The sequence below is a fragment of the Tachypleus tridentatus genome, chromosome 7, assembly GCF_004210375.1.
Source record: "Tachypleus tridentatus isolate NWPU-2018 chromosome 7, ASM421037v1, whole genome shotgun sequence".
Lineage (NCBI taxonomy): Eukaryota > Metazoa > Arthropoda > Merostomata > Xiphosura > Limulidae > Tachypleus > Tachypleus tridentatus.
Window position 1 is genome coordinate 185,710,702 of NC_134831.1, and position 27,601 is coordinate 185,738,302.

Genomic DNA, 27,601 nt, shown 5'->3' on the forward strand with positions numbered 1-27,601 from the left:
TCTGGCACCATTTTAATAACCCTTCTTTGAGTCATTTCCAACACTTCAATGTTTTTCCTATGGTACAGTCCAACAATATTCTAAATGTTACCTAACCAGTGACCTATACAATGCAATTACAACTTTTTAGATTTGTATTCAGTATTTATGTAGATACAATCTAAAATTCTATTTGCCCTATCACTAACAGCAGCACATTGCTTGCATGACTAGATTGGTCAACTATTACACCAAGATCCCTTTCTTTCACAACACTGTTAAGGTTATTCCCATCCAAATTATAATTAATACATATTATGATAACCCATATGATTATCTTATATTTATTATAATTAAAATACATCTGTTATTCATTTGCTCCATTAAATAAATGATCTAAATCTTTTTTGTAAATCAGCAGCATTTTCTTCACAGCTAGCAACACCTAAGACCAAGCCCTGAGGTATCCCATTTGTGACATTAATCCAGTTTGACTGAACTCCATTTGTAAACCCCTACTTTCTTCCACCCAGCCACTCTTCTATCCAATTTGCTAACTTATCCTCCCCACAATAGAGAATACTTTTAACAAGACTTTTATGTGGCACCTCATCAAATACTTTCTGAATATCCAAACACAACAAATTACACTCTCACCCTCATCTATACAAGCAGTAACCTTTTCAAAGGATGTCAAAAGATTTGTAAAGCAAGATTTTCCCTTAATAAAACCATGTTGACTATCCAATAAATTCCAAACTTTTTTGAATGACTTTGCAAGGTATCTTTTATCACACTTTCCAAAACTTTTCCCACAACTGATGTAAGACTAATAGGTCTAATTAATGGGACAACTTCTATTACCTCTCTTGAAGATAGGAGTGATATTAGGTAATTTATAAATCATTGGTACTTGTCCATGATTCAAGAATTGACAAAAGCAGCAGCAAGTGGTTCACACATCCCATCCTTAAAATCATTAAAAACCCTCATGGAAATATTTGGTTTAGGATCCTTATTGTTCTTCAAACCTCTCAATTTTCTTTCATTCAGCTCACCAATAATGCACCCATCTTGTTGGATCTTATTTCTATCTATTAATTGTTCAAGATGTGGAATATTAGTTAAATCTTCATTAGTAAAAATCAAAGAAAAAAGCAAAAGTTAATGATCCAGCCATATTGTAACCATCAGATACAAGCCTTCCTTCATCATTCCTCAAGGCCCCTACCCCATTTCTAATTTAATGTTTACCCTTAATGTATTTAAAGAAATCCTTACTGTTAAGTTTTACATTTCCAGACAATTTTTCCTCTTATACAACCTTTTTGATATTCCAATTCCCAGTTTTTCACACTTTCTCGATCTTCTGTAATCTTCTCAATTTCCCATAATACCACTCAGTTTAAATTTTTTTTTATATTTGTGATGCTATTTTTTATTTCACTTCCTTCACTTTTTTTTTTACTTACAGCTACCTTTTTCTATAATGTTTACCTCGAATATTTAAAAATTACCTTTAAAAAAATTTCTACATCTGATCAGTGTAACTCAGTTGTCCAATTCATAACACAATTCTTGTTGCATCCCTTATTGATTTTCTTGAAATTTGTAATCAAAAGTTATTAATTGCAGCAAAACATTGAACCTAATACAGCAATGATCACTTATACCCAGATGTTTTCCAATTTCCACCCTCTCAATCATTTCTATATTTGAAGTTAACAATAAATCTAAAATAAAATTGTTTCTAGTAGGTTTCTTGACGAACTGGTGAAGAAAGCTATCTTGAACAGTTTCCAAAAACCTTTCTACTCATGGTTAGAATCTAGAATTTCCCAATCTACATGCCTGAAATTGCCAATAACTGGTGGTCTAACAAATTCCCACTAAAATCCTTTTGCCTTTTTATCTTCTAATAAAAATCCAGAGGTCCTTGTATTTTAATTTACACACATCAGATTCAAAAGTAACATCAACAATACACTAAATATTAACTGGTGTGCCTACTCACTGCATACTGTCAAAATGGCTACTTTTAAACACGTTTGCACTGAGATTTAAAAGAAAAGAAACTACAACTAGAAATGTGACCATACATCTAACTTTTGACACACTGAGGTTATGAACATCCTGATAGAAATGCATTGATGGTAACAATCAACAGTATCCTCAACTATCACTGTTTTTTAATAGTTTACAGTCATGATTATTTTCCTCCCCATTCTTTTGTTTTACTTAAGCAATTTTTCAGTAATTGTCCTTTGTTTTAGACTGGTTTTACAATTTACAGTCTTTACCCACCTGTAAGCCTAAAAGTGTATCTTAGTCAATAAGCAGTGTTGCTCACACAGTGGACTGAGCCCACATAGAAGAATTAATCACTATAATTCTGAACTTATTATGCATAATATTCAAAAACATTGGCAATCTTTTAGTAAACATGAAAGTAAGTTGTATACAAAAGAATAATAATTTTTTAAATAAGGGGTTTCCATGAAATGTGAATTTCATGATAGGGTTAACTTGTAATTACTTTCATTTTACAGTTCTCTTATTCTATTTGAATATTCTCTAGAACCTCCTAAACTAACACCAAAAGTAATTTTTGGTAACATTTTGTATTTTATCTGTAGGTTTCTCTAGACAAACCTATCAAAATTTCAAATGATGTTTGGAAGGACATTGAAACTGAAGTGATGCCCGTGTTTAAAACAAATGACGAACAAAATGTGTTTAACAAAATAAATGTCCTTAAAAGACATACTGAAATACACACATAAAACCTCAAGAATATAACATTCATGTAAAAGGGTTATTCAAGCAATGAGGCTAACCCGTTAAAACTTTTTCTACAACAAGTGTTGATTGTGAAAGCCATTTATGTACAAAACAGACTCAAGACAAAATTCAGATACCCTTTGAAAGCTGAAAATATAGTCTGTTTAATAAAAAATTGGAATGTGATGTCCACATATTTAATATATTGTTCCAATTCTGCAATTATAATGTGGGAGAGTGCTAACAACAAAAGAAGGGCACATGTTTCACAACCATACAAATAGAGAATTATGAAAATTAAAAAATAAATAAATGTGTAAATTCTATGTTTTTGTGGTACTTTCTTGAAGCCAAATATACAGTAAGGTAATATTGACACACTCCAACTCTTACTGTTACAAACTTTTATACAGATGTTCATCTGCAACATTGAATTACTTACCAACTTTGAAAGATACTAAAAGAAAATTTTATCAGTGCTATGCTGATCATGGCAAAAAGTATATGGGGCACTGTCTAACTTAAAATGTGTGACTTCAAAGTTGTTCTGTACATATGAACACATACTTTGATTCAAGATATCTTTGAAGAAACTTGTTCATCAACAGCATGCTAGTGACTTTACAAAACTGTCCTATCATATCACAGCTTATCACAGAGTTACTGGTACATAAACAATACACTTACAAAATAACTACAAAATAATACAAAGCCAATTCTGAAGTGAATTTTTACTAGACAGAAGTTTACACATTAAGTGAAATAACTGTTAAAATATCAGGGGATATTTGTAATAATTTTTATAAAATACAGTAGTTTCTTTTAAATATCACAACTTTTCCTATAGATGATGAAATCCACATTCAGAGTTAGTACTTCCTATTTAAAAATCACGTTCTATCTACTTGCACAATTGCATCAATTATAAAAGGCAAATTTATTAATTATTATAATAGTATATAATGCCTTTGTCAGTAGGCATTATCCATTAATTGGTAGCTTGTGTGACATTATAGCATACTAACACAATTTCTAGCCAATTTCTCTTTGTCATATACTGTGTTTCCAGTAAGAATAACAATTCCAAAAGCTTCAATCTGGTGTGAAACATGACACACTGCTTGCTGTTCATATTAGCTCTAAGAGAAAAGTCAATGGGCATAAAGTACAGCACTAAAACTACAAGACAGACATGAACATGCACAGTTTCATCTGTTAAGTAACTTAAAACTTTCTCATCAGTGCAGAGAGAAAATGTGGTATTATTAATTGTACTTCCTATTTTAAAACTTCATTTCACTGTACACTGATGATTTCTTTATATTAAGGTAAAAATTACCAAGAAAAATGGTGAGTTGTGTCCTCAACCCTCTCACTAGTACTCAGTAACTTACACTTAGATCTGTTTAAAGCTAACATCCCCAAAACATTTATTTTACACCCCAAGATTTGGCTCAGATATATTGGTAATACATTTATAATATGGCTACACACTACAGGCAGCATTTCATGTCAGAGACAGAGAGAAAAAAACAAAACAAAAAATTGATTAATTGGAATGATATAAATGGAAAAAGGAAAGCTGAAATAATTCTTATTCATCAACCTAACACATAACATACTCAGTTAAAAGCACTACAATCAGAAAAACCTTAATACTCCTCTTAAAAATATTCAAATGGTTAGTTGATTTTTGATATACTGGGGGAAAATTTAGTAGAGTGGATAATGCACTAGATCTCCCATTGAGAAGATCCAGGATCAAATCCCAGTAACTATTTAGATAGAAAGTCTTTTGTGGAACTTTTTAGAAGATGGCAAATTAGCAAAATAAATATATAATAAAGCTTGTTATTAATTGGTATACAGTTCTAAAAACAAAATGAAGTTAATAATTAAAAATTATGCTTAGGTGGTTATATAAGCTACTAACCATGACAATAACCACATCTATAAATTATACTTTTACCACTATAATGAGTTGCTATCCAAATATGAATGAATGATAGCAGTTAGCTCTTAACTATTCAGTGACATTTTTAATTTTAACCTTAAACTTGTAAATGAAAAATTTCTACTGGGTATGTGTGGTTGTCTGAAAGTATCAAGAACCCAATCTACATTTATACCAGGTGAGAAACTAACAGAAAGAGAAAAAAAAGCAGATAAACTAATAAACAAACACTATTATAAAATACACTTTCCCACAGTAGTCTATTGTATGTCCATGAAACTACTTCACAGGGTGTGTATGGATCTTCACCCAAATTAGTATGAAGATTCATTGGATCCTTGAGGAGATAAAAATTTTCAGTTTTAATATTTTGCAGTTTTAATTGGTGATTTTGCATTTTTTACCACAAATTCACCATTTGTAGATGGATCTTCATGAAATTTGGTATGGAGGTTCACTGGATGCATGGCAAGATACATACAAATTTTCAGTTTTACATTTTGCAGTTTTTGAGTTTTTTACCACTACCTCAACTTCTGATGATATATTTTCATCAAGATTGGTATGCAGGTTCACTGGGTCCACAGAGAAATACACACGTTTAGTTTTGCAGTTTTATGGGCATTTTCACTACTATTTACCTATCTGTGGATAGATCTTTATCAAATGTGGCATGAAAAGTTATTAAGACTATGTGGAGATACAGTTTGCAGTTTCACATTTTGCACTTTTTATTAGCACTTTTCAGTTACATATTAGGGAAACAGCAACCATAATTTAAACAAAAATCAATATTATTTTCTACTTACCAGCAAATAAGTTGAAAAGTGAAATATTTACTATAATTATAAAACTTTTCATAGTAATAAAAGTATACAACTGGGCTTATAAACCTAAGTCAACACATAACAAGTCTTTAATAAAAGAATATTTATTACAATTACAAAACTTTATATTAAAAGTATACAACTGGGCTTACAAACCTAAGCCAACACATAGCAAGTCTTTAATAAAAGGATTCATTACAATTACAAAACTTTATATTAAAAGTATACAACTGGGTTTTAAACAAACCAACAAACAGTATGTCTCAAAGTCATGAACTTAAAGTCACTGAACAACAGATCTTTCCAACATTTGACAGTTAACATGTAAGGATGACATAAGAATGCATTAAATTATAATGAAGCATATCAAAATAATTTTCCTCACATCTCAAACAGACATTATTTTTCTTAGCTTCACATTGTGTTTTTAAGCCTAAAAATCTTGTAAATATACAACTTACTTTTCATTTTTATTATATTGAAACATGACTAGTCTATATCTCAATAAATTTTCTTTGTATAAAATGATTCATCCACTTCACATTTATTACAAAAACAAATTTTAACATTATTTCAAATCTTGCAATGAAATCAGAAATTAATTAAGTGTAAATGTATGTTGGAAAACTTTCATACCTCAAGATCAGCTCCTGCCAGGACAGCTCCACGGAGATCACAATTCTGAAGATTGGCATTCTTCAATGTAGCAACTCTTAAGTTTACACCAGCCATTTGGCTTCCCTCAAGGTTTGCTCCTTTAAGATTAACTCCTTCAAGAATAACAGTTTCCAGTTGAATAATTTTAATCTTTAGATTGGGAATATTATTTATATCACTAAAACAAACTTGTTTGTTGGAAACGCACATTTCAATTAATGAACATTATATACCTTCACACACTCAATAAAAATTAATTTCTGTGTCAATGAACCGTAAGTACAATTTTGTTTTATAAAATTCTGTTAACTTTGCAGTCCAAACTTATGAATTACAATAAAGGTGACTTTAGCAAACCTCCTCAGAAGTCACTAAAATATTTGTGAATTTCATCTGAAAGTCACCAGGTAACTGTTCTTAGATCAAGATGGCTTCTGAGTTCTAATAAGGTTAATACTACTGGAGGCAGTCTCTTGACTTGCTTGGCAATATTAGAAAATACTTTTCATACTAACTTACAAAAGTTAGTAAGTTTCTTTTGCAGAAGAATGTGCAATGAAATATGTTTCTATAGGAATGTGTGTATAAAATAATATCAATGCTCGTCTTAGTAAGTCATGATAAGTGAAAGGAACAGTCATAAATAACAGAATAAAAACTGGCTAATCTGGAAGTATAGTGATATTCTGAATAGCTCCAAATTCTTGTACTTTGAAGCTTTTAGCATAAATTATTATTACAGTTTATTAAACATTATTAATATACAAAACTTAAGAGATGTAGAGTGAAATCACTATCTATTAACTCTTTTACTGCAAAATCAGTCTAACTGGCAAAATTTCAGCTCACATTATGCTATTGAATTACATTAAATGTTACCTTATAAAACTAAACTTCAAATTTACTATTAAAGTATAAATTAGCTATGTTTTTGTGCTATACTTATTGGTATAACATAAAAAGATGTAGTTTAATAAATTTGAATATAACTCACTAAATGCCTCATGACATGCACATAAAAAGATATCCTATGAGACGGGATGAATACAGTATATTACAACATACTCAAACTTTCATTCTTAGATTAAATTTACAGATTAAAAACTGTCCTGTCAAATTTCTCAAATTAGATGGCCAATATGGTGTATACAAATATAATGTATGCATTCATAAGTACTATTCATTACTGTATGATTAAAATAACTTACATATACCACTTTCTCTAGCATACATAATTAGTACCAATTTTAAAATTTCTATTTCACATTTTCTGTAATATAATTTGTCAAAAAGATGCAACCATACCAGCCAAACAGTCAAGAGATGGAAAATGGACTTCTGTCATTATCTTCCACATTAGCCCTACAACCAGCAAGTCCTTACCTTCCATATTAGCTCTACAACCAGCAGGATCTTCCATGTTACAACCTTGAAGAATTGCCCCCTCGAGGTTTGCACATAACATCTTTACCCCCAAAAGAACTGCCCCCTGGTGAAAGAAATACAATGTTTCTAGAAGGTTTTTTTTTCAGTTATTTTACTTTTACGTTCACACTTTAAATCCAGAAAAGGAAAACTGTAGACAACTCAAAAAATAATTTATAAAGTAGTAACACATTTTTATAGTCCATATTAAAGACATTATCACACAAGTACTTTAAAACTGATAGTGTTCCTTGGTGGCCAAAAGATGCTATTTGAACTTGGTTCTGTTTGTAAAAAAAAAAAAAAAATCTGTAATCACAATAATTTGCATATTTACAAAGGAAAAACAATTAAATGCAACTTGAAGGTATTTTCTGCTTCAAACCCAATGCCTGTCAAAAACTAATAAACAAAATGAAAGATTCAAGATGACTTAGAAAGTTTGGTTGGTTTATTAAAATTGAGATTTAAATACTTTAAAATATAGAAAATAATGAGCACAAGTAAAAACAGAGTCCTAGCTCTGGAGTATTTGCCTTTCTGTCTGAAGAAAATTGTGAAAGAAAGGGTACATAAAACACAATAATTTTCACATCAGCTCTTTCCATACAGGGTCAGTTCACGGAACTGAGCTTGTAACTACAAAGTGACCAGAGTTTCCATACAATAACTTAATGTATCTTTCAAATCTTCACAAAATTTGCCATGTTTTAGTAAACATTACAAGTCTTTTCTACACAAAAAAATCAAATTTTTTAATTAACTATATTCTTACTATGAATATATGAAATCAGAGTATTGACTGCTCAGATTACAAAGTGATTTTCATGTTAATATTAAAAATAATTTTCTTTGTCTGAAACTTTTTCAAATTTCATCTTACTATAATGAACATTGGATCTATATACGTAACCAAAACTCTTGCACTATCTATTAAATGGCACCAGGAACAAATATCCATAAAAAATTTCACTCTGGTTATTCAAGAGTTAGGCAATTATAAAAAATAACTTTGGTACATGTAACAACCATTTCTATTCAATATAAAATAATTTTAAATCGAAAAACTTTCTTCACATGAACACAACTTTCACTAGGACTATGTTAAGGTTTGATTATACCTTTACTGATGTAATTTTTAAATGTAGTACTGAGAAACTGGAGTTCTTGAAACACTTTTGTCACTAAATATATAAAAACACATTTTATGTCAGTAAATCCTGTGAAAAGTTTGAACTCTGTACATTGGATCATTTTGATGCAATGAGATACATATGACTAAAGAACGCAATCCTAACACTTTTCACATGCAGTCCCTTCCAAGAAAAAAAAAATTTTTACCAAATGTTCACTTTATATATTTCTTCTGAGATATGAATAGTAAAATTTGTAATTATTAGAAAAAACAGTTGTATTTAACTAATACAACTAAGAACAGAATAATAACACACAAAGCAAGTAATGTCCTAAAACCATTATAACTGGCTTTCTAACTAAGACAAGAGGGACTTAAGTTAATTTTCTTAGCTACTCAGTCTAATAATTATGAGATAAACTTTAAAACTGAAGATAAAACTGTCAGTATTTTGTATGGAAAACAAAGTGGTTGTATACATCATTTGATAGATTGTAACTTTGCCCTTCTATTGATTATAAGTGCAGTTTTAAACTTAAGTTTTCTTAAAACTTGTATAATATTAAAATTTTGTATATTAACTGTATCCGTGTCAAGTTTATTTATATACATTGATGACAAAGTAGTGTAATTAAATGCTAAATGTAATTCTGTAAAAGGTTGAGAAAATATGCATTTTCACCTACCTTTTGCGAGGGATTTAATTAAAAATTAAGTCACTCTTACCAAAAAAGGGGTAAACAAATGCAAAGAGTGCAACAGGTTGAGATATTTTATTATCTAAAGCTTTTTCAGTATAGTACATCATTCCTTAAACAAATGTTGAGAAAGATGCCTGAATTATTGAAAAGATTACCGATATGAAAATTTAAATGTTTAGTGAATGGTATCTAAAAATAGTTGGATTATTATTTTATAGTTTATTATATTTGTTTGACTATGAGAAAAAAATAGCCTAAATTTTCGGTGAAAACCATATCCACCTACCATGATGTAAAAATAATGGTTTTGGTACACCATCATCATAGAGAAAGAGAGCGAAAGGAGTTAATTTAATGTGGAAGATTCAACATTTGTCATTTCCAAATAAGATGAAGTAACTTCAAGTTATAAAATTAATTAAATTCTATTAAAATTCATTCAATATACAGATTTGAAACAGATACAAGTTACCTCAAGATTTGCATGAGAAAGGTCAGCTCTCTCCAAACAGCAGTAGCTCAGGTTTGCCCACTTCAGTGTAGAATTTCGAAGATTGGCATATTTAAAGTTAATATGTCGTAGGTCTAACTTTGATAAGTCTGCACCTTCCAAATTAACTCCCTGAAACATACATGAAAATAATAATACTCCCATACAACAATATTACAGGATAGTTAAGCACAAAGAAACCATAAACAATAATATTTCAATATTCTTCACAAGAAAATGAGTACATATTAATGTCAGATAACAAACTCTTGTATCTGTACTGTAATGATTTATTTTAAACCATTTGCTGCATTATGCTGTGTGTGTGTGTGTGTGTGTGTGTGTGTGTGTGTGTGTGTGTGTGTGTGCACGCGCGTTATGTCATAGAATTTACAACATATATTAACTTTCCCCTACATCCATATTTTAGCTTTGGCTATGCATATAATTCATCCATGGGAAATAAGTTTTCTGTTGGTTATATTAAGTATTGTGTATACCAGATAAATGTCATACAACTACAAGTCTTTTGAAGGATAACAAACTTTACAGAATTTGTAGTTTAAATCCTAATGCTTCTCTAACATTTACCACTTCTGCAGCCATATAATCCTGTTTATGTTTTCATGACAAGAGAAGGTTATTACAAACTCCCACAGCTTTGGAAGTATCAAATACTCTGGACTAGAGAGTGTGTGTTAGAACATATGGGGTAACTTTAATAACCTGTCTTCTCTTATCATTATAAAGCCATGTGTTAGCTGTTGTTTACTATATCTAATACTTCTATGGTAGTTTACAATTAATACTACCAGTAGATTTTTACACAATGAAATAAAAAAATATATATTAAAAGTTTCACCACATCATACGTATGTTACAACAATTACATATCATGGCATCAAACATACAAACAAAAGACCATCTTGCCCTTTGAGGCTCTCTCAGAAACTACCCATGAGGAAAGCGAATATTTAAATTACCCTTCATGTTTTTAAAAAAATAATTCTCCTATACTTCCAACAACGCATTCAATAAGCCAATAATTACCTTATTAAAATACAACAACTCATTCAATAATTACATTATTAAAATAATACATCTTTATCAAATCTTGTACTTGTGTCCTCTCATCCTTTTTACCTTCAGGTTACAAATCATTCACTTATATTCAATTAATCACTCCAAAAAATTTGAAAACTCCAATAACACTAATATTTTCTGCCTATTTTGAGTCTTAATGGCTTGTCTTAAATATACATAATTCAGGTAATGTAATTAATACACCTGATCTAATCAATCTTCAATTTCATTATGTGCAAAAATTGTGTATTCTCTTTGCTTTATTTAAAAGCCAAAATCAAAGAATTAATTTTTTGTAAAAAAAAATATGCCACTTTCTACAAAATATGACCAACAACAAAAAATCATTAGAATATATAGTTATGATACATAAGAAAACCCAAAGAAAGATAAATCTAAATGGATATTTATACTTACTTGAAACCTTAATTCCGAGATATGAGAAGTTGAAACCAAAGATGTAATAACATCTCGCCTGGAGAGTGCACTATGGTCAGTTAGCCCTTGTTCTTCCTAAAAAACAAAAGTATAAGTTACAATTCATGTGTAACAAGATATAAATTTAAAATATGCAGCAGTAATAACAGTAGTACTAGTACCAGTATATTTACACTTTTTTTTGTAAAGTTATACATGGGCTGTAATTAATTTTGAACTGATAGACTGAAGGGAAGATGGTGAGTTCACAAATTTACTGCCAAACCCATGGATAAATCGTGCATAACCAAATAACTGATTTAATCATCAACCTTAGTGCATCTATGACATCAAAGTGTGCACAGTTACAAAGGAATGTAAGCAATAAACCTTCTGATTCACACTTCAGGTATATAACCACTACAAAATGACTACTCCATGTGCACTACAAAAATAAATTTCAGTTATATTGTAGACACAGCTGATATGGGTGTCATAAACCTTTATTTAAAACACAAAACAAGCTACATGTTGAAATGTTACTTGTGTTTTAAACAGTTTTTAATACCTATATCAGCTGTCTCTACACAGACATTAAGCAGTTTCAAACATTTATATACTAAGTTTTCAACAAGTATAATATTAAACAGAAATGCAAAATCTTTTAGGGAAACATTACAAAACCCTGAAAAAGGCTGTAGAAGTATAAAACCTCTCATGTAAAATAAGTGAAATGCTTGCAAAGCTTATATTTTACTGCATACTTAAGTTATTTCAACATTTACAAATATGTGAAATATCACATACAGATGTTTAGCAGTAAAAGCTACCACCATTACAATAATCTGTAAACACTTTGTACACAAAGCAATTGAAGAGTGAAGAATTTTCATTACATCAATTTGTGTTCATATTTTCATACCTTCCTGTATTTTTATTCTGATTTTTAGGTTGAAGAAACAAACTTATAAACCTTATCAAGGATCACATTGTATTAATCAAACAATCTTTTTCACTTCACAGTAATGACCTCTTTACAAAAGAGTATGCAAGCTTTATTTATTATTAGCTTTTAAACAGGTGTTAGATTGAGTAACAAAGTGTAACAAAAAGCTTTTATGTCATGTGTTAGATACTCAAATCCATCTTCAAAATGTAAAACTAGTTTAATGGGATTGATCACGGGACTTGCATGTTACACAAGATTCTTGTTGTATGCCTGCATTTGTTGTAAAGAATGCATCACTAAACCAATAATTTTACTTTTCATTTTTGAATTTCAAACTGTTTTAGAGAACCTTTATATAAATTAACCTTTAATTTTAATTTTAAAGTTTACATCTCTACTTTATTTGGATATTATTGTTTTTGAACAAATTGGTGTTTCATAGAAATTTAGGCAAAAGCAGATATAATTAGCAAGAACTTTAATGGACTGCAACTGCTTGTTGTACGAAAAGGGAAAAATTTTGGTTTCTATAATGAGGCTTTAAGGTGGCCTCAGTACAGAATCTGTAATGTTGTTTCCATTTGAACATAATGCATTTTTCATGCAAGTGTAAATAAACATTCTTAACTTTTTCACATTATGATATGAACAATAAATTAAGTCTAATTTTTGGCATGATTATTAATAACAATTGATTACAAACACGTGCCCTTAGGAAAGAAATTCTAATTACAAAGCAAATTAAATATATATGAATAACTATATACATTACCTGAATTATGTTTTCTAAGGTTAGGGTGACAGATTCAATACCAAAAAACTTTGCTTCTTCCAAAACACCTGATTATATAAAGAACAAAAGAAAATACATTAGCACAATTTTGAACAATTAACTGTAGAAAAAACATTTGAATTTTTCAATACACTGAAAAAAATTATACATTGTGTGTGATATCTTTACTCAAAACATGTGTAGAACATAATTAAGATATAACTTCACTGTGGAAAATGTACAGAACAATAACTCGTATTTGGAAGTTACTGATATGCTCATTAAGATTTCAATGTTCTTCTTGGCAATACATGAGGATGTTAACAGTAAGAAAAATTAGCACAGTGATTCATGACACTATAATGAGGAAATATCTAGAGGGTTAAGTACATTAAAATAATTGTGAATATGCAATTAAGCAAGCTATGTGACAACTAAATAAAGTGGTGTTACAATTCAGAAGAAAACTGACATTATTTGGTGTTTTATAGGTAGTGTGATAGAACTGAAAATTGCCTTTTGGGAATGGTATGTAACAGTACTTTATGACATTAAGAGACACAGATCATAAACATGTGTTCATATTTGTAATTTATAACTTAACTACAAGGATATTCCTCATATTAATGTCATTGAAATACAAAGGAATAAAATCAACTTAAGGAACCACAACCATCCAGAAAGAATTGCAACAAGTGGAAGTGCAGCTATGGTAAGTAAGAAATGGGGTTCTGTAACAAACAAAGTCAGTAGCAAAAGCCTTTCATGTGCCCTAGGGCAACAGTACATAACACAATCAAGAAAGATTCCTGCCTAATCATTTCATAAAATATCTCCTCAGCTCTTGCATACCTGAAAAGTATATCGAATAAAACAGGTATTTCAGCCATTCCACATAAAGACATACCACTCAAATTGCCAGACAAAGAATCTATCAATTTCTGTATGTTCAGACTGCAGAAACAAATACTAGAAAGCCCTGTCCTCACACTCTAGATGGTTTATGGAAAGCTAGTGGAGTATCAGTGTGCCTAAGACATTACAACTTTATGATGGAGTCGTTCAATGGATGCTCTGCAAAAGAGCTATTGTCAAGAACTAGAGGCTGATGGAGCATAACTAAGCATTGAGGTGGCATTTCATAATCATCTCTATAACTTACTCAACTTCTGTAGATGATTAAGATTTTAAAAGATTGAAATTAACATATTTAGAATTATGTATGTACAAGTAATTGAGCAACAAGCAGCATATAAAATACATGGTATTACTATTCCAATATCACTAAAATTTTGATTTTAAATGTTATCTCTTTGCCAAAAAATATTAAGATTAATAAAAATAAGCAGGTACTGCCATATATAGTTTTATTACTTCTGCATTAACACCATAAAAAGAGCACACCAGTAGTAATTTTATTAAAATCAAATTCTTTGGCAATTTCTCCCCTATGGGTTTTGCAATAGAAAAATAAACCTATGTAAAACATTATCCATGAGGTTTTCTAAATGTATACTGACATCCCACAATTGTGTCAATCATTTTTACAAGTAGTTCAGTAAAAAACGTGTTGTAGAGTTTAACTCCTGAATTTTTTGCCCAAAGTTTCATAAACAGAAAACAATGCAAATATATTTAGAAAACTTAAAAATACAGTATACTGAACAAGTATATGTATTCACTGTAAAAAGGGTATTTGTACATACAGTTTGTCAACTAGAGGAATATCAGTTTTTGTTTCCACTTTCAATAATAGAGGAATTTTAAAATTTTTGGCTTAGTTTCTATTCAGTTTTGTTACAAAAACATTGGTCCAGAGAACCATTAAAGTTGTCATGTTCTACCAGCATTTGTGTTTTGTTCTCTGTACCATATAATACATACTCTCATCTAATGGGATGATGCAGTACATTCATGTTACAAATGCAAATGACTGCAACATCCTTTGTGGGTCAAATGAACAATGTGTGTACATAACATACAAAAACTGCTGCAAGAGAAAAACTAATCAAATGATGATACCCTTGCAAGAGAAAGGATATAATCTTTCTTGAATGATCAAAGCATATACTCTTGCTCAGTTTAGCTAGTTACCAAATTTGGTAGTTCAACATACATCTATCTGATGAAAGAAGGAAAGTCACTCATTGATTTACTTATTCATTAGAGGTAGTTGTCTACTCATCTATACAAGTACAATTATTTTTGCTTTGTGTTTTGATAAAGATTATTTTATACATAACATGTTAAATCTGCTTATTTCTGATTGCTTAAAAATCAGTCATGCTTCTAATTTAATTTCCAAATTTCTTGTTCAACTCTGCTGTTAAGTGCATCTATCTAATACTTGCATGGCAATAATTTTTACTACAAATGATACATTGATAGCACTAAGAAAATAAGCAACATCTAGCTTGCAATTTAAGGTGTATAATACAACATGAGTATTGTATTGTGAAACCATGACCTAATTATAATTACACATTGTCTGATACGATACTATTTATATCTTTGTGAAACGTGGTAAGATTTCAGTAAACATTATATCTTTTACGTGAACAAGAATCTGAATTTCTAATTTCTAGCAGAAATATTTTGTTAATGATTCAACAAAGGAAGACAAATATTGTTTATATGTTTTAATTTCTTCTATCAAAAACACTACATGCAAAGTAACATAAATTAATAACAAAATAGATTGACAAATGTTAACTTTTTTTTTATTTTATTTCTCTTGACAGCTGCCATTTAGTTGATCAATGTTTGTGTTCTCTTATAGCAAAGCCACAATGGGTATTTCTGCTGAGTTTATTGAGGGGAATCAAACCCCTGATTTCAGCATTGTAAATCCATAGACTTTCTGCTGTACCAGCAGGGGACTAAAACATACTGTCAAGTGTGAAGCACTGAAACAAGACAGTATTAGTAATATAGGTAATATATCACACAAAAAAATGTCAAATGTTATTCTTTTCCTAAACTAAAAACGTATTTCTAATAGTTACTTCCCTCTTCTCACAAGATTAGCTTACCATGTTCTATGATGTCCTCTTTATGCAAACTTTATAATGCATGCCCTGAGCATTCCACACACTCCTATTGGAGTCAAAGATTCTAATGTTCCTCTCATGCAAATCAACATGTGCTATCTTTCCACCAATAGGAGAGAAACAGACATGTGATATGTGTGACTCCCTCTGTGCATTACTACTTAACCACCACTTCAAAGTTTGGCATAAAATGTAAGCACCAGAAGATTGTGGGGAGGAGGGTGGAAAGTAAGAGAGGAGGGAAGTACCTATCAAAAATACATTTTCAATTTAGGAAAGTTATTACTTCCAAAATGGTACTTACGTCATAAGATTAGTTAGAATAACATACTGAAAATAAGAACAAATGTACTTCTTAAAAGCATCCAAAGGATAATTCTTTATATGAGAGAAACAGATTAGATTATTTGAGGAAAGGCACTGTACCACTTCTGAGCCAGGTATCTTCTCACAGTGAACAGTAATGAACAAACAAGGCAGAAAAGAAAGACAGCACATCTGAGTTGGAAAGGATAAGTCAAGAAAGTGATTCCAACCAGATAAATAACTCAGTCCCAAAGAACAAAACTGGGTAAAAAAGGATGTAGCCCATGGTGGAAAATGGCTAGGCCATAGTAGACCATACTCAGTAAGTCAACTACATCCAAAATCCTTGCTGGGTACTAACATCTGTGCAAAAGTAGGAGGATGATCATACTTTCTTCACCTCAAGCCCCAAAATTGTGGACATGGGGAAATGACATACTCCATGGCATGACACAGGAGTGGCACTGAGCTAAGACCTGGGAATGTGGCATCTGATAGCCAAAGGAAGTCTACTGCATACAATCAATTCTCGTGACCATGAGCTAAGTCCAAAATGTCCGAAGATCAATAATACCACTGTTGCAAGAGAAAATGGGGGAATGAACAGGACAGAGATAGAAACAAACCACATATATCCTCCATGATCTATGATACAAAAATAATAGAAGGTGAAAGGTGGTGAACCCTAAATCTGTAGGGGGACTTGTGTTGATTGTTCCACTTAACCACAAACAGGTCATAGGCTACCGACATCCATGTGTGGATAGGATTAGAGCACTCAATTGAAGAGATGAACTAAACAGAGATGTCTCACTGTTGTATATACCATTAACTCCAAAGGATGTTATGCTTTCTACTCTAGCAGAACACCACCACCCTACTCTAGACTGAATGGTTAGAGCCATGTGTGTAAAACCCATTCAGCAGGATGCCTTCATGGTCAACCATCCCACTGGCTTGTAAGTGGTAAGAACTCCCACAATCCACTGAAAGAAATGGGGGAGAGCATTGGAGAGTATGGATGGACTACACCTGCAACAGTGCAATGGATGATCATGAAACCCTATTTTGAAAAGCAGACCATACAAATTTATTCAATCAAGGTATGGTAGGAAAGTTCAGCTATCCCCTTATGTTTTACCCATGCTGTCCATGGGTGGTATGGTTCAGGATATGCCTACTTTTTAAGTATATATCACAATATCATTTGGACATGACAAATTCTCTTAGAATTAATTGCCATCTTCATCGTCTTGTCACTTTCAGTAAAAAGTTGAAAACTGAATATACCACATCTCTAGATCTTCGTAAGACTGATGAGGTCAGAAAAATTCACAAGACTAAGCTAACAGGAATTTCTGAGTAACACAGTGGGAAGACCTACAAATACAAAGGAAGAGAATAGCCCCTAATAACATGGAAGTTGCTCAAGATAAAGGTCAAAATAGTTTAAAGCCAGTTTAATGTCTGTATTAAAAAATTCAAAGCATTTAAATGTGGAACCTTTTGTGAACAATTATGTGCTCAATTTTCCAAACTAAAAGACAAAGTAAACAGTACTTCTCCAAAATACCAGAGCCACAGTTTCAAAGCCAAACTTAAGCAACAGTGAACAAAATAAGAAACATGAATTACTTAACGATGCAATAATTTAAGTGTTCATACATCTAAGACAAATTTTTTCTTCAAAGTTTTCTTTTAATGACACAACAGTGAAACCAACTGGTGTTTTTTCCATTTAAATATCTTAGATGATTGCTTTGTTTTAAATAGATTTATTTAATATTAATTTCCAATAAATATTTGTGATGAAGGAAATTGTTCGAGTATTTTGAGAAGTTTTCATTATGGTATTATTGATAATGTCATTTTTTCTGCCTATAATATGAGAAAATATCAAAATATTAATAATTATCAGTCTGCTGATTAATTAACAACTACCTGATAATCTACTAGGCTAGTGAGGTGTTACTGATAACTGTTTAGGTTGTATATTACAGGAAACTTTGCTGTGAAACAATTTTTAAAAAATCAAACAAATAATAAAGCTTTTCATCTTACAGTTTCCATTTTTTAAAATACTTACCTAAATTTTAAGCCTATCCAATAGTACAATTTTTACAAATAAAACAAATTTTGTGGTAATCTTTCTTCTGCTAAGAGTACACTAATTTCTTCATCTTTTCATTTACAAGGTCTTAAATACAATGAAATTAAACATGGAAAATATCAAATGAGCTCAAACCTGTTTGGTTATTTTGATTTGTTAATCACCTTTATCTATTGAAGTAGTTATGTAAATGCAAAAACAGCACAAAACACTTGTGAACAGTAAAAGTACTAACCAGTTCAAAAAAAAGAAAAGCTCTTGCACTGGTGATATTTTTACAACTATATTTTTAGTTCATCTAAATGTTTTTATAATAATTGCTGTTTGATTTCAGTAACTACAGTTCTTGTACTTGTATGTGTTGAGTAACAGTATATTTAGTATATTTACTAGCATGTGCACTAAAAAAAGGTTTTGTGACACCTGAATATTTTCATGGAAGAAGCTTACTATACTCAAAATATCCTTATCCAACATCTCGCAGAATGATGCTCTAGAAGCTTTTGAAGTAGATCTAATGTAATAAAACAGTTACCAAGTGCAAGGAAAAATTAGCTAAAATTTCCAGGTTTGTGACTTGTTCCTAATTATTATTAACTTTGTATCACAATTCTCTGACACCCCTATTGGAACTTTACTTTCTCAGACAACTGTAATGTATTGTTTACATCATTTTATACTTTAAGTTGATGTAGACAGACAAGACATTACAATACAATCATTTTTAGTCATTCTAACTGATTTCAAAGCTAAGAGTTGTTAGTCACTGTCAAACTCACTGGCCATGATATAATAAGTCTGACCATACAGCAGTACAAGGAAAACCCTTGATAGAAAAGGAAAGTCACATGAGAAACAAAGCATGGATAAGTCTATTTCTTAGGTATGATAAATTCTTAGTAAATATGAACCTTTATTTTGGGATGCCTACAAAATTCTATGAAACTGATATGGATGTTGTTTACAAACAATGCTAAATTAGCAATGCACAGAAATCAAAGCTGAAACATTAAATCTTTTAGCATGGGTTCAGTCCCTGGGATTGATCTCGTAACCATTTTGTACTTGTTACAGTTTTAATGCAATAACTTTTAAATTAGTAACCATATTTTCCCAAAAGTTTGTAGATTATCAGTAAATAATACAGAGCTTTCATACACAAAATATCAGTTTGTTTGGTTTTTACAGTTTTAAAATATTTTTAAGTACCATTTTTCTCATGCTTTTTTAGCATATTGACTATCTAACATGCAAAATCTTTATAATGTTGAGATAATCATCAAATATTTAAGAAAAATTTTATATTTTATCTATTATCTTTATAGATAATGTGGTAGATTAATTGATCTCACATCCACAACAAAAAATAAGAAAACAAATATAAATTATGTTCTTGTTATAGAATGAATACAAATTATAACTCAAACACACAAATTTGTGATGATGAGAAACCCACTTAAACTAAGTGTATTCTCAAGACAACTGGTATGGGTATTAGAGCTTTAACTAAAATAAAGTACAGAACAACATTTCAACATTCTTAGGTCATCTTCAGGTTAAAACAAACAACCTGAAAATGACTTAAGGTTGAAATGTCCTGTAGTTCATTTTAAAGTTCTAATACCAATAACAACCATCTTGAGAACACAGATGTTTATTCTAAATAGCATTACATTATAGATTTATATACATTTATTATTTTTACTATATTGACCTTTCAGCTACTGCTGACTAACATTGTAGAAGTTATGATGATGCAGCACATGTGCACTCCTGTTACTGTATCCAAGAATATAAAATTGGTCTTTACAAAGTGACTTGTCTTGGTAGTATTTTAGTGGGTCAGTATTTTGTGAAATACAGTTATGTTTCAGTTATAATACATTATTACCATTTAAAATAAGTTCTTAAGCTCATTCATCTTAAATTATAGAACTGAAAATAAAGTACAGCAAACATTTATTTCTTCTAGTTGCAAACTGTGTTTGTCTGCTGCTTGCTAAGCCTCAAAGTTTGCATGTGGAGAGTGCAACACGAAATAGTTATTATATTAATACCATAGAATTCCACTGTACTTTATGAAGCTTAGTAACTAAGCTGTATTTGCATTTAAACAAATATGAAATTTCAGGTTCACTGAAGACTTGCCAGCTTGACATTTTGTATCCAAGGAATAATATTGACACCCTAATACTTCAAAATGGCTGAGAAAACCACTAGGAGGACATTCTGGGCTTTTGGTTGGTTATTTACATATCATACATACAAGCAGGTGTACACAAGGAAGTGTTTCCATAAATGGAAAGAGGTGGGCAGAGCCACTGTGTTTGATGCAGCAGATGTAGCAGTACTTCAGAAAATAGAAAAAGACAGGATAACTTCATATTGCAGCTTCTCAACATCAGTACTTTGAGTTCCTAATTTGTAATAACACTGCAGAGTTTGTATTTTGACATCACAAACACCTAATTTGAATCGGTGCTGCACTGAACCTACCACAACACACAAATAATATTTGAATGGTTTCTATAGTTACTTTTACATGCATTTTATTATATTTGAATGGTTTCTATAGTTACTTTTACATGCATTTTATTATATTTGAATGGTTTCTATAGTTACTTTTACATGCATTTTATTATATTTGAATGGTTTCTATAGTTACTTTTACATGCATTTTATTATATTTGAATGGTTTCTATAGTTACTTTTACATGCATTTTATTATATTTGAATGGTTTCTATAGTTACTTTTACATGCATTTTATTATATTTGAATGGTTTCTATAGTTACTTTTACATGCATTTTATTCAAGCTCTAACATACAAGCTTCTTTTTCACAAATTTGAATCTCCCAAAAAAACACAGACTGTTCATAAATACCTGATAAGATCAATGATTTTTTTTAAGGTAAGCAAAGTTTCATATTGAAATTACAAATTTTAAGAATAATTAAAACACCAACCCCAAGTCCAACTACAAATAATATTTAAATAACCATTCAAGGTACAAAATCTATTCCAATCTAAGGACCTATTGCCTACCACCATACATTCAACAATCATATAAATAGGTACATGGTGGCTATTATCTGTATTACCACTTATATTGGTAAAACTATATGCCAATTACAACTACAAACCTACAAACATATGGAAGTATCAAGCAGAAATCAGAAATATCAAATAGTTTTGAGACTAAAAGACAGATTTCACAAACAAAAATCAGGATGAATGAGGAACTACATTTGTTTGACAAGCTTCTTCCTTTACCTTCAGTTTGTATTTTTGTTCATTGTGGTAAATGAAATAATTTGACAAGTTTTTGTTTTTTTAAATTCCCAAATTTTAAAACATCTTTACTTGATATAACAAAATGAGTTATTTTCCAAATGTAGCTGAATCAGGGAAAATCTATTATTAAAATCAAAGCTTTTATTAAGTTTAAATCTGCAAGCTTGTGTTATTTAAGACAATTTTATAAAAAAGTTACTTTGATTCTCCTTGGATATTAAAGGAAATACTGAGATGTACGCATTTCATGATAAATTTAAAACAGCAAATACGAATACTGGATCACAGAATTTTCTATAATATTCTTTTCCTTAAAGCTTTAATAGAAGGATATTAAAAATTCAGAAAGTTTTACCAAACATAATAAAAAGTAGATATTACCTGAAGGATTAACATTTTTATCCAAGATTAGCTGGCCATGTCTCAAGTAATTCAAAAGAGGTTCAAAGTACACAGGACTTCGGTCAATCAGAAATGCCCCTTGTGAGTCAACTGCACTTGGTGACATGAAGGACCCATCTGGTGCTGAAAACATTCTGGCCAACATGGAAGTTGGTTCTTTGGTTACTAATGTGCTTCTGCAAAAAATTGATAATATCATGTTGCAGACTACATACATTACAAATACATTTCTTGAGATAGCAGGGATAATCAGTAGTTGTCAAATTGTAAATCCCAACAAAACTCATAAAAGCCAAACAATAAGTGTCTTTATGTTACAGAGAAACCAACAGAACACAAAACAGAGTAGTAAGAATAGTTTCTAATGCTTGCTCTTAAGAACAAAACATTTAATAAAACTAAAAACCAAGTGAATGATCTTTACACACACTAAGAGAAAGATTCATAAAATAATGCTAATTCTCCTATTTGTAAATGATTAAAAAATTAGAAACTACAAAATGTAGAAGAACAAGTCACCATTAAGCAACAAATTGATTTGTGTCACAAATTAATTTTTCCATATGCACAACATTCCTCAAAACTATTGACACCTTACTCCAAAGAGGACCATTACAAACTAGATGATATCAATTTCCCATCACCTGATGTCATGTTTCAGCACAATTTTGAAGCATAACAGTAACATAGAATCTTTTACCATTGCTTACGGCAGAGTACATTAAAAGCCATACGCACTACACTTTCATGATATACTAATTTTTTTTGTGATGAACTATTTCATGTCTTTAACAGCACCCACTCTTTCAAGGTATTTGGTCAAAAAAAGATCATGTCAAACACATTTTACCAAAACAGAATTATTCTTTCCAGGTTAGTAGGTTGTTGCAGACATTCAATACGTGATATTTAATAAACATTTACAATAAATACATTAGTAATTCAATGCATTTGTATCAATTATGTTTGAGTAAATGTAGAGTATTTCCACTACGGCTCATTGTATGAAAGCATGTATTCTATGTAATGGCAATTTAACTATATTAGTTTCTATTACTTGCTCTTAAGAACAAAATATTTACCAAAACCAGAAGACTGAATTTACCTTCCACAAAATAAATAAGCAACTATAAATAACTAATATATATTGCAGATTATCAAAGCATTAAAGAAATTATGCACAAAGAATATTTAATATTAAATCATTGAATGGTATTGAGCTATCAACTCATGCTCAAACAATGTCTAAATAATGTCTGGAAAACAATAAATCAAAGATCTTAAACTATAACCTGTAAATATATAGCACAGCATATTAAAATAGATGAATAACAAAACAATGTTATACGGTATTAATTGGTTGGATCTGAATTTTGTGCAAAGCTACACAAGGGCTACCTGTGCTAGCTGACCCTAATTTGGCATCCACTGCCAACTCTTGGGCTACAGTGGAATTGGCTGTCCTAAATCAGTGCCATCACAAATGAAAGTGAGAGTGTGTTTAGTGGGACAAAAATTCAAACTCAATTCACAGACTGAGCACTGAGGTGGTTAACCTGGCCATGCTGGGCCTACCGTAAGAATTTATTCATTTATCATAAATGAGCCTATTCTATTAACTCTCTCACAATGGGCTTGGTCCCAGGTTCTGACCTTGTAAATATTTTGTGCTTATTATAGTTTTCATGCTATAACTTTTAATACAGTATGCACGTCTTCAAACTTTGCAGATTAAGAATATTAAATAAAAATAGTGCAAATATAATAATCTTGATTATTTTATTATTATTTTTATGAATTTCTGTGTGTGAGACTAGTGAATGGAGGTTAATACCTACAGACAGTGAATCCCAAGCCACAATGTGGGTCTTACTTCTGCAGTCACCTTCAAAATCTAGGGTACATTTTGTACCTCACATTGTAAACTGTATCCTGAAAATTCTTTAGATTTGTGCAGCAGTTTTTTACTTTTGTTTGACTTGTTTTTATTAGAAAATATTGTTAGTCACAGGTTTGGATTTGCTTTTTTAATACAGTCCCTTCCTCTAATTTTTGTTTTTCTTAACAGTTGAGTATTAATTTTCTATATATAATTTTTACTTCATTGACCTTTTGGCCATGTCTGACTGACAATGAAAAAGGTGCAATTGATGCAGCATGCATGTACTTATATTACCATATTCAGCAATGTAAAACTGGCCTTTATGAAGTGACATGTTCTGTCTTTGCTTTAGTGGACTACTATTTTGTAAAATACAGTCACAGTTCACTTATACTACATCACACATGTATATATATTACAAATATTCAGGAATAAATTCATGTGACTATTTTTCTTAAAACACGAAACACTAAATAAAGAAATAAAGACAGTGATGATCTCTTTTGCTTACAAAGTTTGCACTTGTTTCCAAAAATTTTCTAAGCCTTGTTAAATTTTGCACAAGGATATAAAAATACTTTTTTATTTTATTCATATATTTGTAAATAAAAACAATCATAAATTATAGAATTCTGTGGTATTGATATAGTATTTTATAATTTTTATTATGGAACTAAAAAAGTAAAATATTCTTCATTCCATTATCTCTAACTTCACTTAAATCTTCCATGAAGAGAAAGATTTTCCTGCATAAACATTTTTGCACAGGTTGAAAAAAATCATGTAGGGGAAATTCTGAATTTTAAATTAGTTATACATCCATTATAGAGGGAAGTATGTGTATGTAGGCAACTCTTAACAAAAATGGAAGAAGTGGGCAGGGTGACTGGTTGCTGATTAGAGTGATATCTCAGTAAACAGAAAAAAGGTTCTTATTTGAGACTCTAGCTGATCAATACTGACAATTTCAGTTTTTAACCACAGGCTTTTTGAGAATCAAACATCTAATATGAACAAAAGCTGCATACAATGGGTTTTTTTTTTTATTTACTTTTAAATTAAGAAGTTCTAATAAATAATAATAAGCTTTGGGATATAATCTACAATTTGATACCTAACTCAGTGACACATTCACTGTAGTTCAATAAAAATTTGAAGGTAAGCCTACAAATGTGATGACATGCCCATTTACTCTGAACCACAGGAAAACCTACAGCAACAGGGTGAAACTGTTGCACCTGGGCCCAGAATTTTTGTGCATGTTACATCTTTTCAAAATGTAATTTAACTTTACTATCAGACTTGATATAAAAGTAATGTACATTTCATATTTGCACAAAATTTAGGCTTTAACTTCACTGTTTCAAAATGAAATATTAAAAAAATCTCCATCTTCATTTCTGCATGAAGTAACTGAATTCAAATTTCTCTGGTATTAAAGATTAGGTCACTGCAGTTTCCAACAAATGAAGAAATACAAATAACAATTAATAGCAAAAATCTAAAAGGTGAACCTCATATCTGCTCGTTTAATATATTAATAAATTTGTCTAACCTACCATGAAAGCACCTCCCTTTTCTCTCTAATTTCTAAGATTGTATGCTAGCCAATTCTTTATATGGCTAATGAATACATTTATACCCAACAGTAGAAGAGCATTTTCTTCTTGTGGTTTTGGTTTTCCTGTCTATATTATTTACTTCTTAGATCAGGAATGCTTATATTGTGGTACATGCATCACTAGTAGTATAAACAGTTAAAACTGGTTGTATGGCAAGAACATATGTAAATGTTATAAAACTTGTAATAAACCTAATCTGAACTACACATGTACATATACATATCACCTCAGTTCTATATTCACCAGCATTTTCTCCCCTTCAAATTGACATGAATCAACATACTTTTTCAATTGTGTCCTCCAACCAACAAAATCCCAACTTTCCTGTTAACCCTACTGATACAAGTCTTCTTATGGTCACAATTCAAAGGCCATGCTATCTTGTTTGTTGACTTTCATTCAAAATTTTATCGAATGACTATTTCGTAAACTTATGTTTATAAATTTGGTATCAAATTGTGGACTTTAATTCAAACTTTAGTATTATACATTAGTATATTTAAAAGTAAATAGCAGAAAAACACATTTAAACATTGAATTTTGTGGTTCACATATGTTGAATGCAACACTGGTTCCACTTAGATGCTTGTAATGTCCAAATACAAAGTCTATAGTTTTGTATAAATTAGGAGCTCAAATTACCATTACTGACAACCTAAAATAATGTTCTGTCTTTTCTATTTGCTGAGATATCACTGAATCAAAACACATAGCTCAGCTCATCTCTTTCCAATTTTGGAAACCTTATATACACTTCTCTCTATCATGTGAATATCCAATCAAAATCTCAATGTCCCTCTAGTGGCTTTCTCAGTCATTTTGAAATATCAGGATGTCAATCTCATTTTTTTAATACAAGATTTAAAGCTAGTAAGTCTTCAGTGGACTTGAAATTTCATATTTGTTTAAACCCATACACAGCATAGTTAAGTTTGACAAATTACAGTGGAATTCCATGGTACTGATATAGTAATTTATGATTTTTTGATTATTTCAAATGTATATATAAAAAGCTTAAAAATTATTTTGTTTCACATCCTCCACAAGCAAAATTTGATAAAGTTTAGAAACCTATAGCTAACAACAGATGAGTACAAAGTTCATAACTGGAAGAAATAACAGTTTGTTATACTAATGTATTTACTGCTCTATGTTTTTATATACACACACACACACACACAATGTATTACAACTGAAATGTAACTGTTTTACAAATACTACTCCACTAAAATACAATCAAGACAAGTCACTCTGTAAAGATCAGATTTTATACTCTTGGATACAGTAATGAGTACGTATGCTGCATCATTGTAAGTTCTGTACTGTTAGCCAGCAATGGCTGAAAGGTCAATATAATAGGAATAATAAATATATATAAATATATACTGTTATGATATTTAAGCTATTTAGACTAAACATTTGTGTAATCATTCTGGAAAGAAAAAAAAGATCATTCAAACTTACAGAACATACACAAAGGTAACAATGATAGTGAAAATGACAGATAAAATAATTTTTCTTAAAAATAATTATCTGAACATTAAAGATTTCACATGTGAAACTTGACAACTTTTTGATGTGTAAAAGTATTTTTAATCTTAAAATGAAAATTACTCTGCTTGCAGAATAGTTAACATTCTGTAAGAAAATTATACAAAATCTTTAATTAAAAATTCTTAATAGTTAATTCAAATCCAAAACCTGATATGTTGTATACGAAAGCCTTGTAATGTTCACCACTAACCCACACGTTTTTTAATATGCC

The 27,601-nt window shown here is 30.4% G+C and overlaps 1 protein-coding gene across 3 annotated transcripts in view; it reads right to left on the minus strand.

Moving 5' to 3' along the window:
- LOC143257485 (BTB/POZ domain-containing protein KCTD9) overlaps positions 1 to 27,601 on the minus strand; it is a 55,863-nt gene that overhangs the window by 13,572 nt on the left and 14,690 nt on the right. For 2 of the 3 annotated variants that reach the window (XM_076516242.1, XM_076516241.1), the window contains 6 exons: positions 22,312 to 22,508; positions 13,171 to 13,238; positions 11,450 to 11,545; positions 9,932 to 10,081; positions 7,504 to 7,687; positions 6,178 to 6,311 (listed from right to left, as the gene is read on the minus strand). In XM_076516242.1, the coding sequence (XP_076372357.1) occupies positions 6,178 to 6,311; positions 7,504 to 7,687; positions 9,932 to 10,081; positions 11,450 to 11,545; positions 13,171 to 13,238; positions 22,312 to 22,508 (829 nt within the window). The remainder of the gene's footprint in view (positions 1 to 6,177; positions 6,312 to 7,503; positions 7,688 to 9,931; positions 10,082 to 11,449; positions 11,546 to 13,170; positions 13,239 to 22,311; positions 22,509 to 27,601) is intronic. The other variant, XM_076516243.1, reaches the window with a different exon arrangement.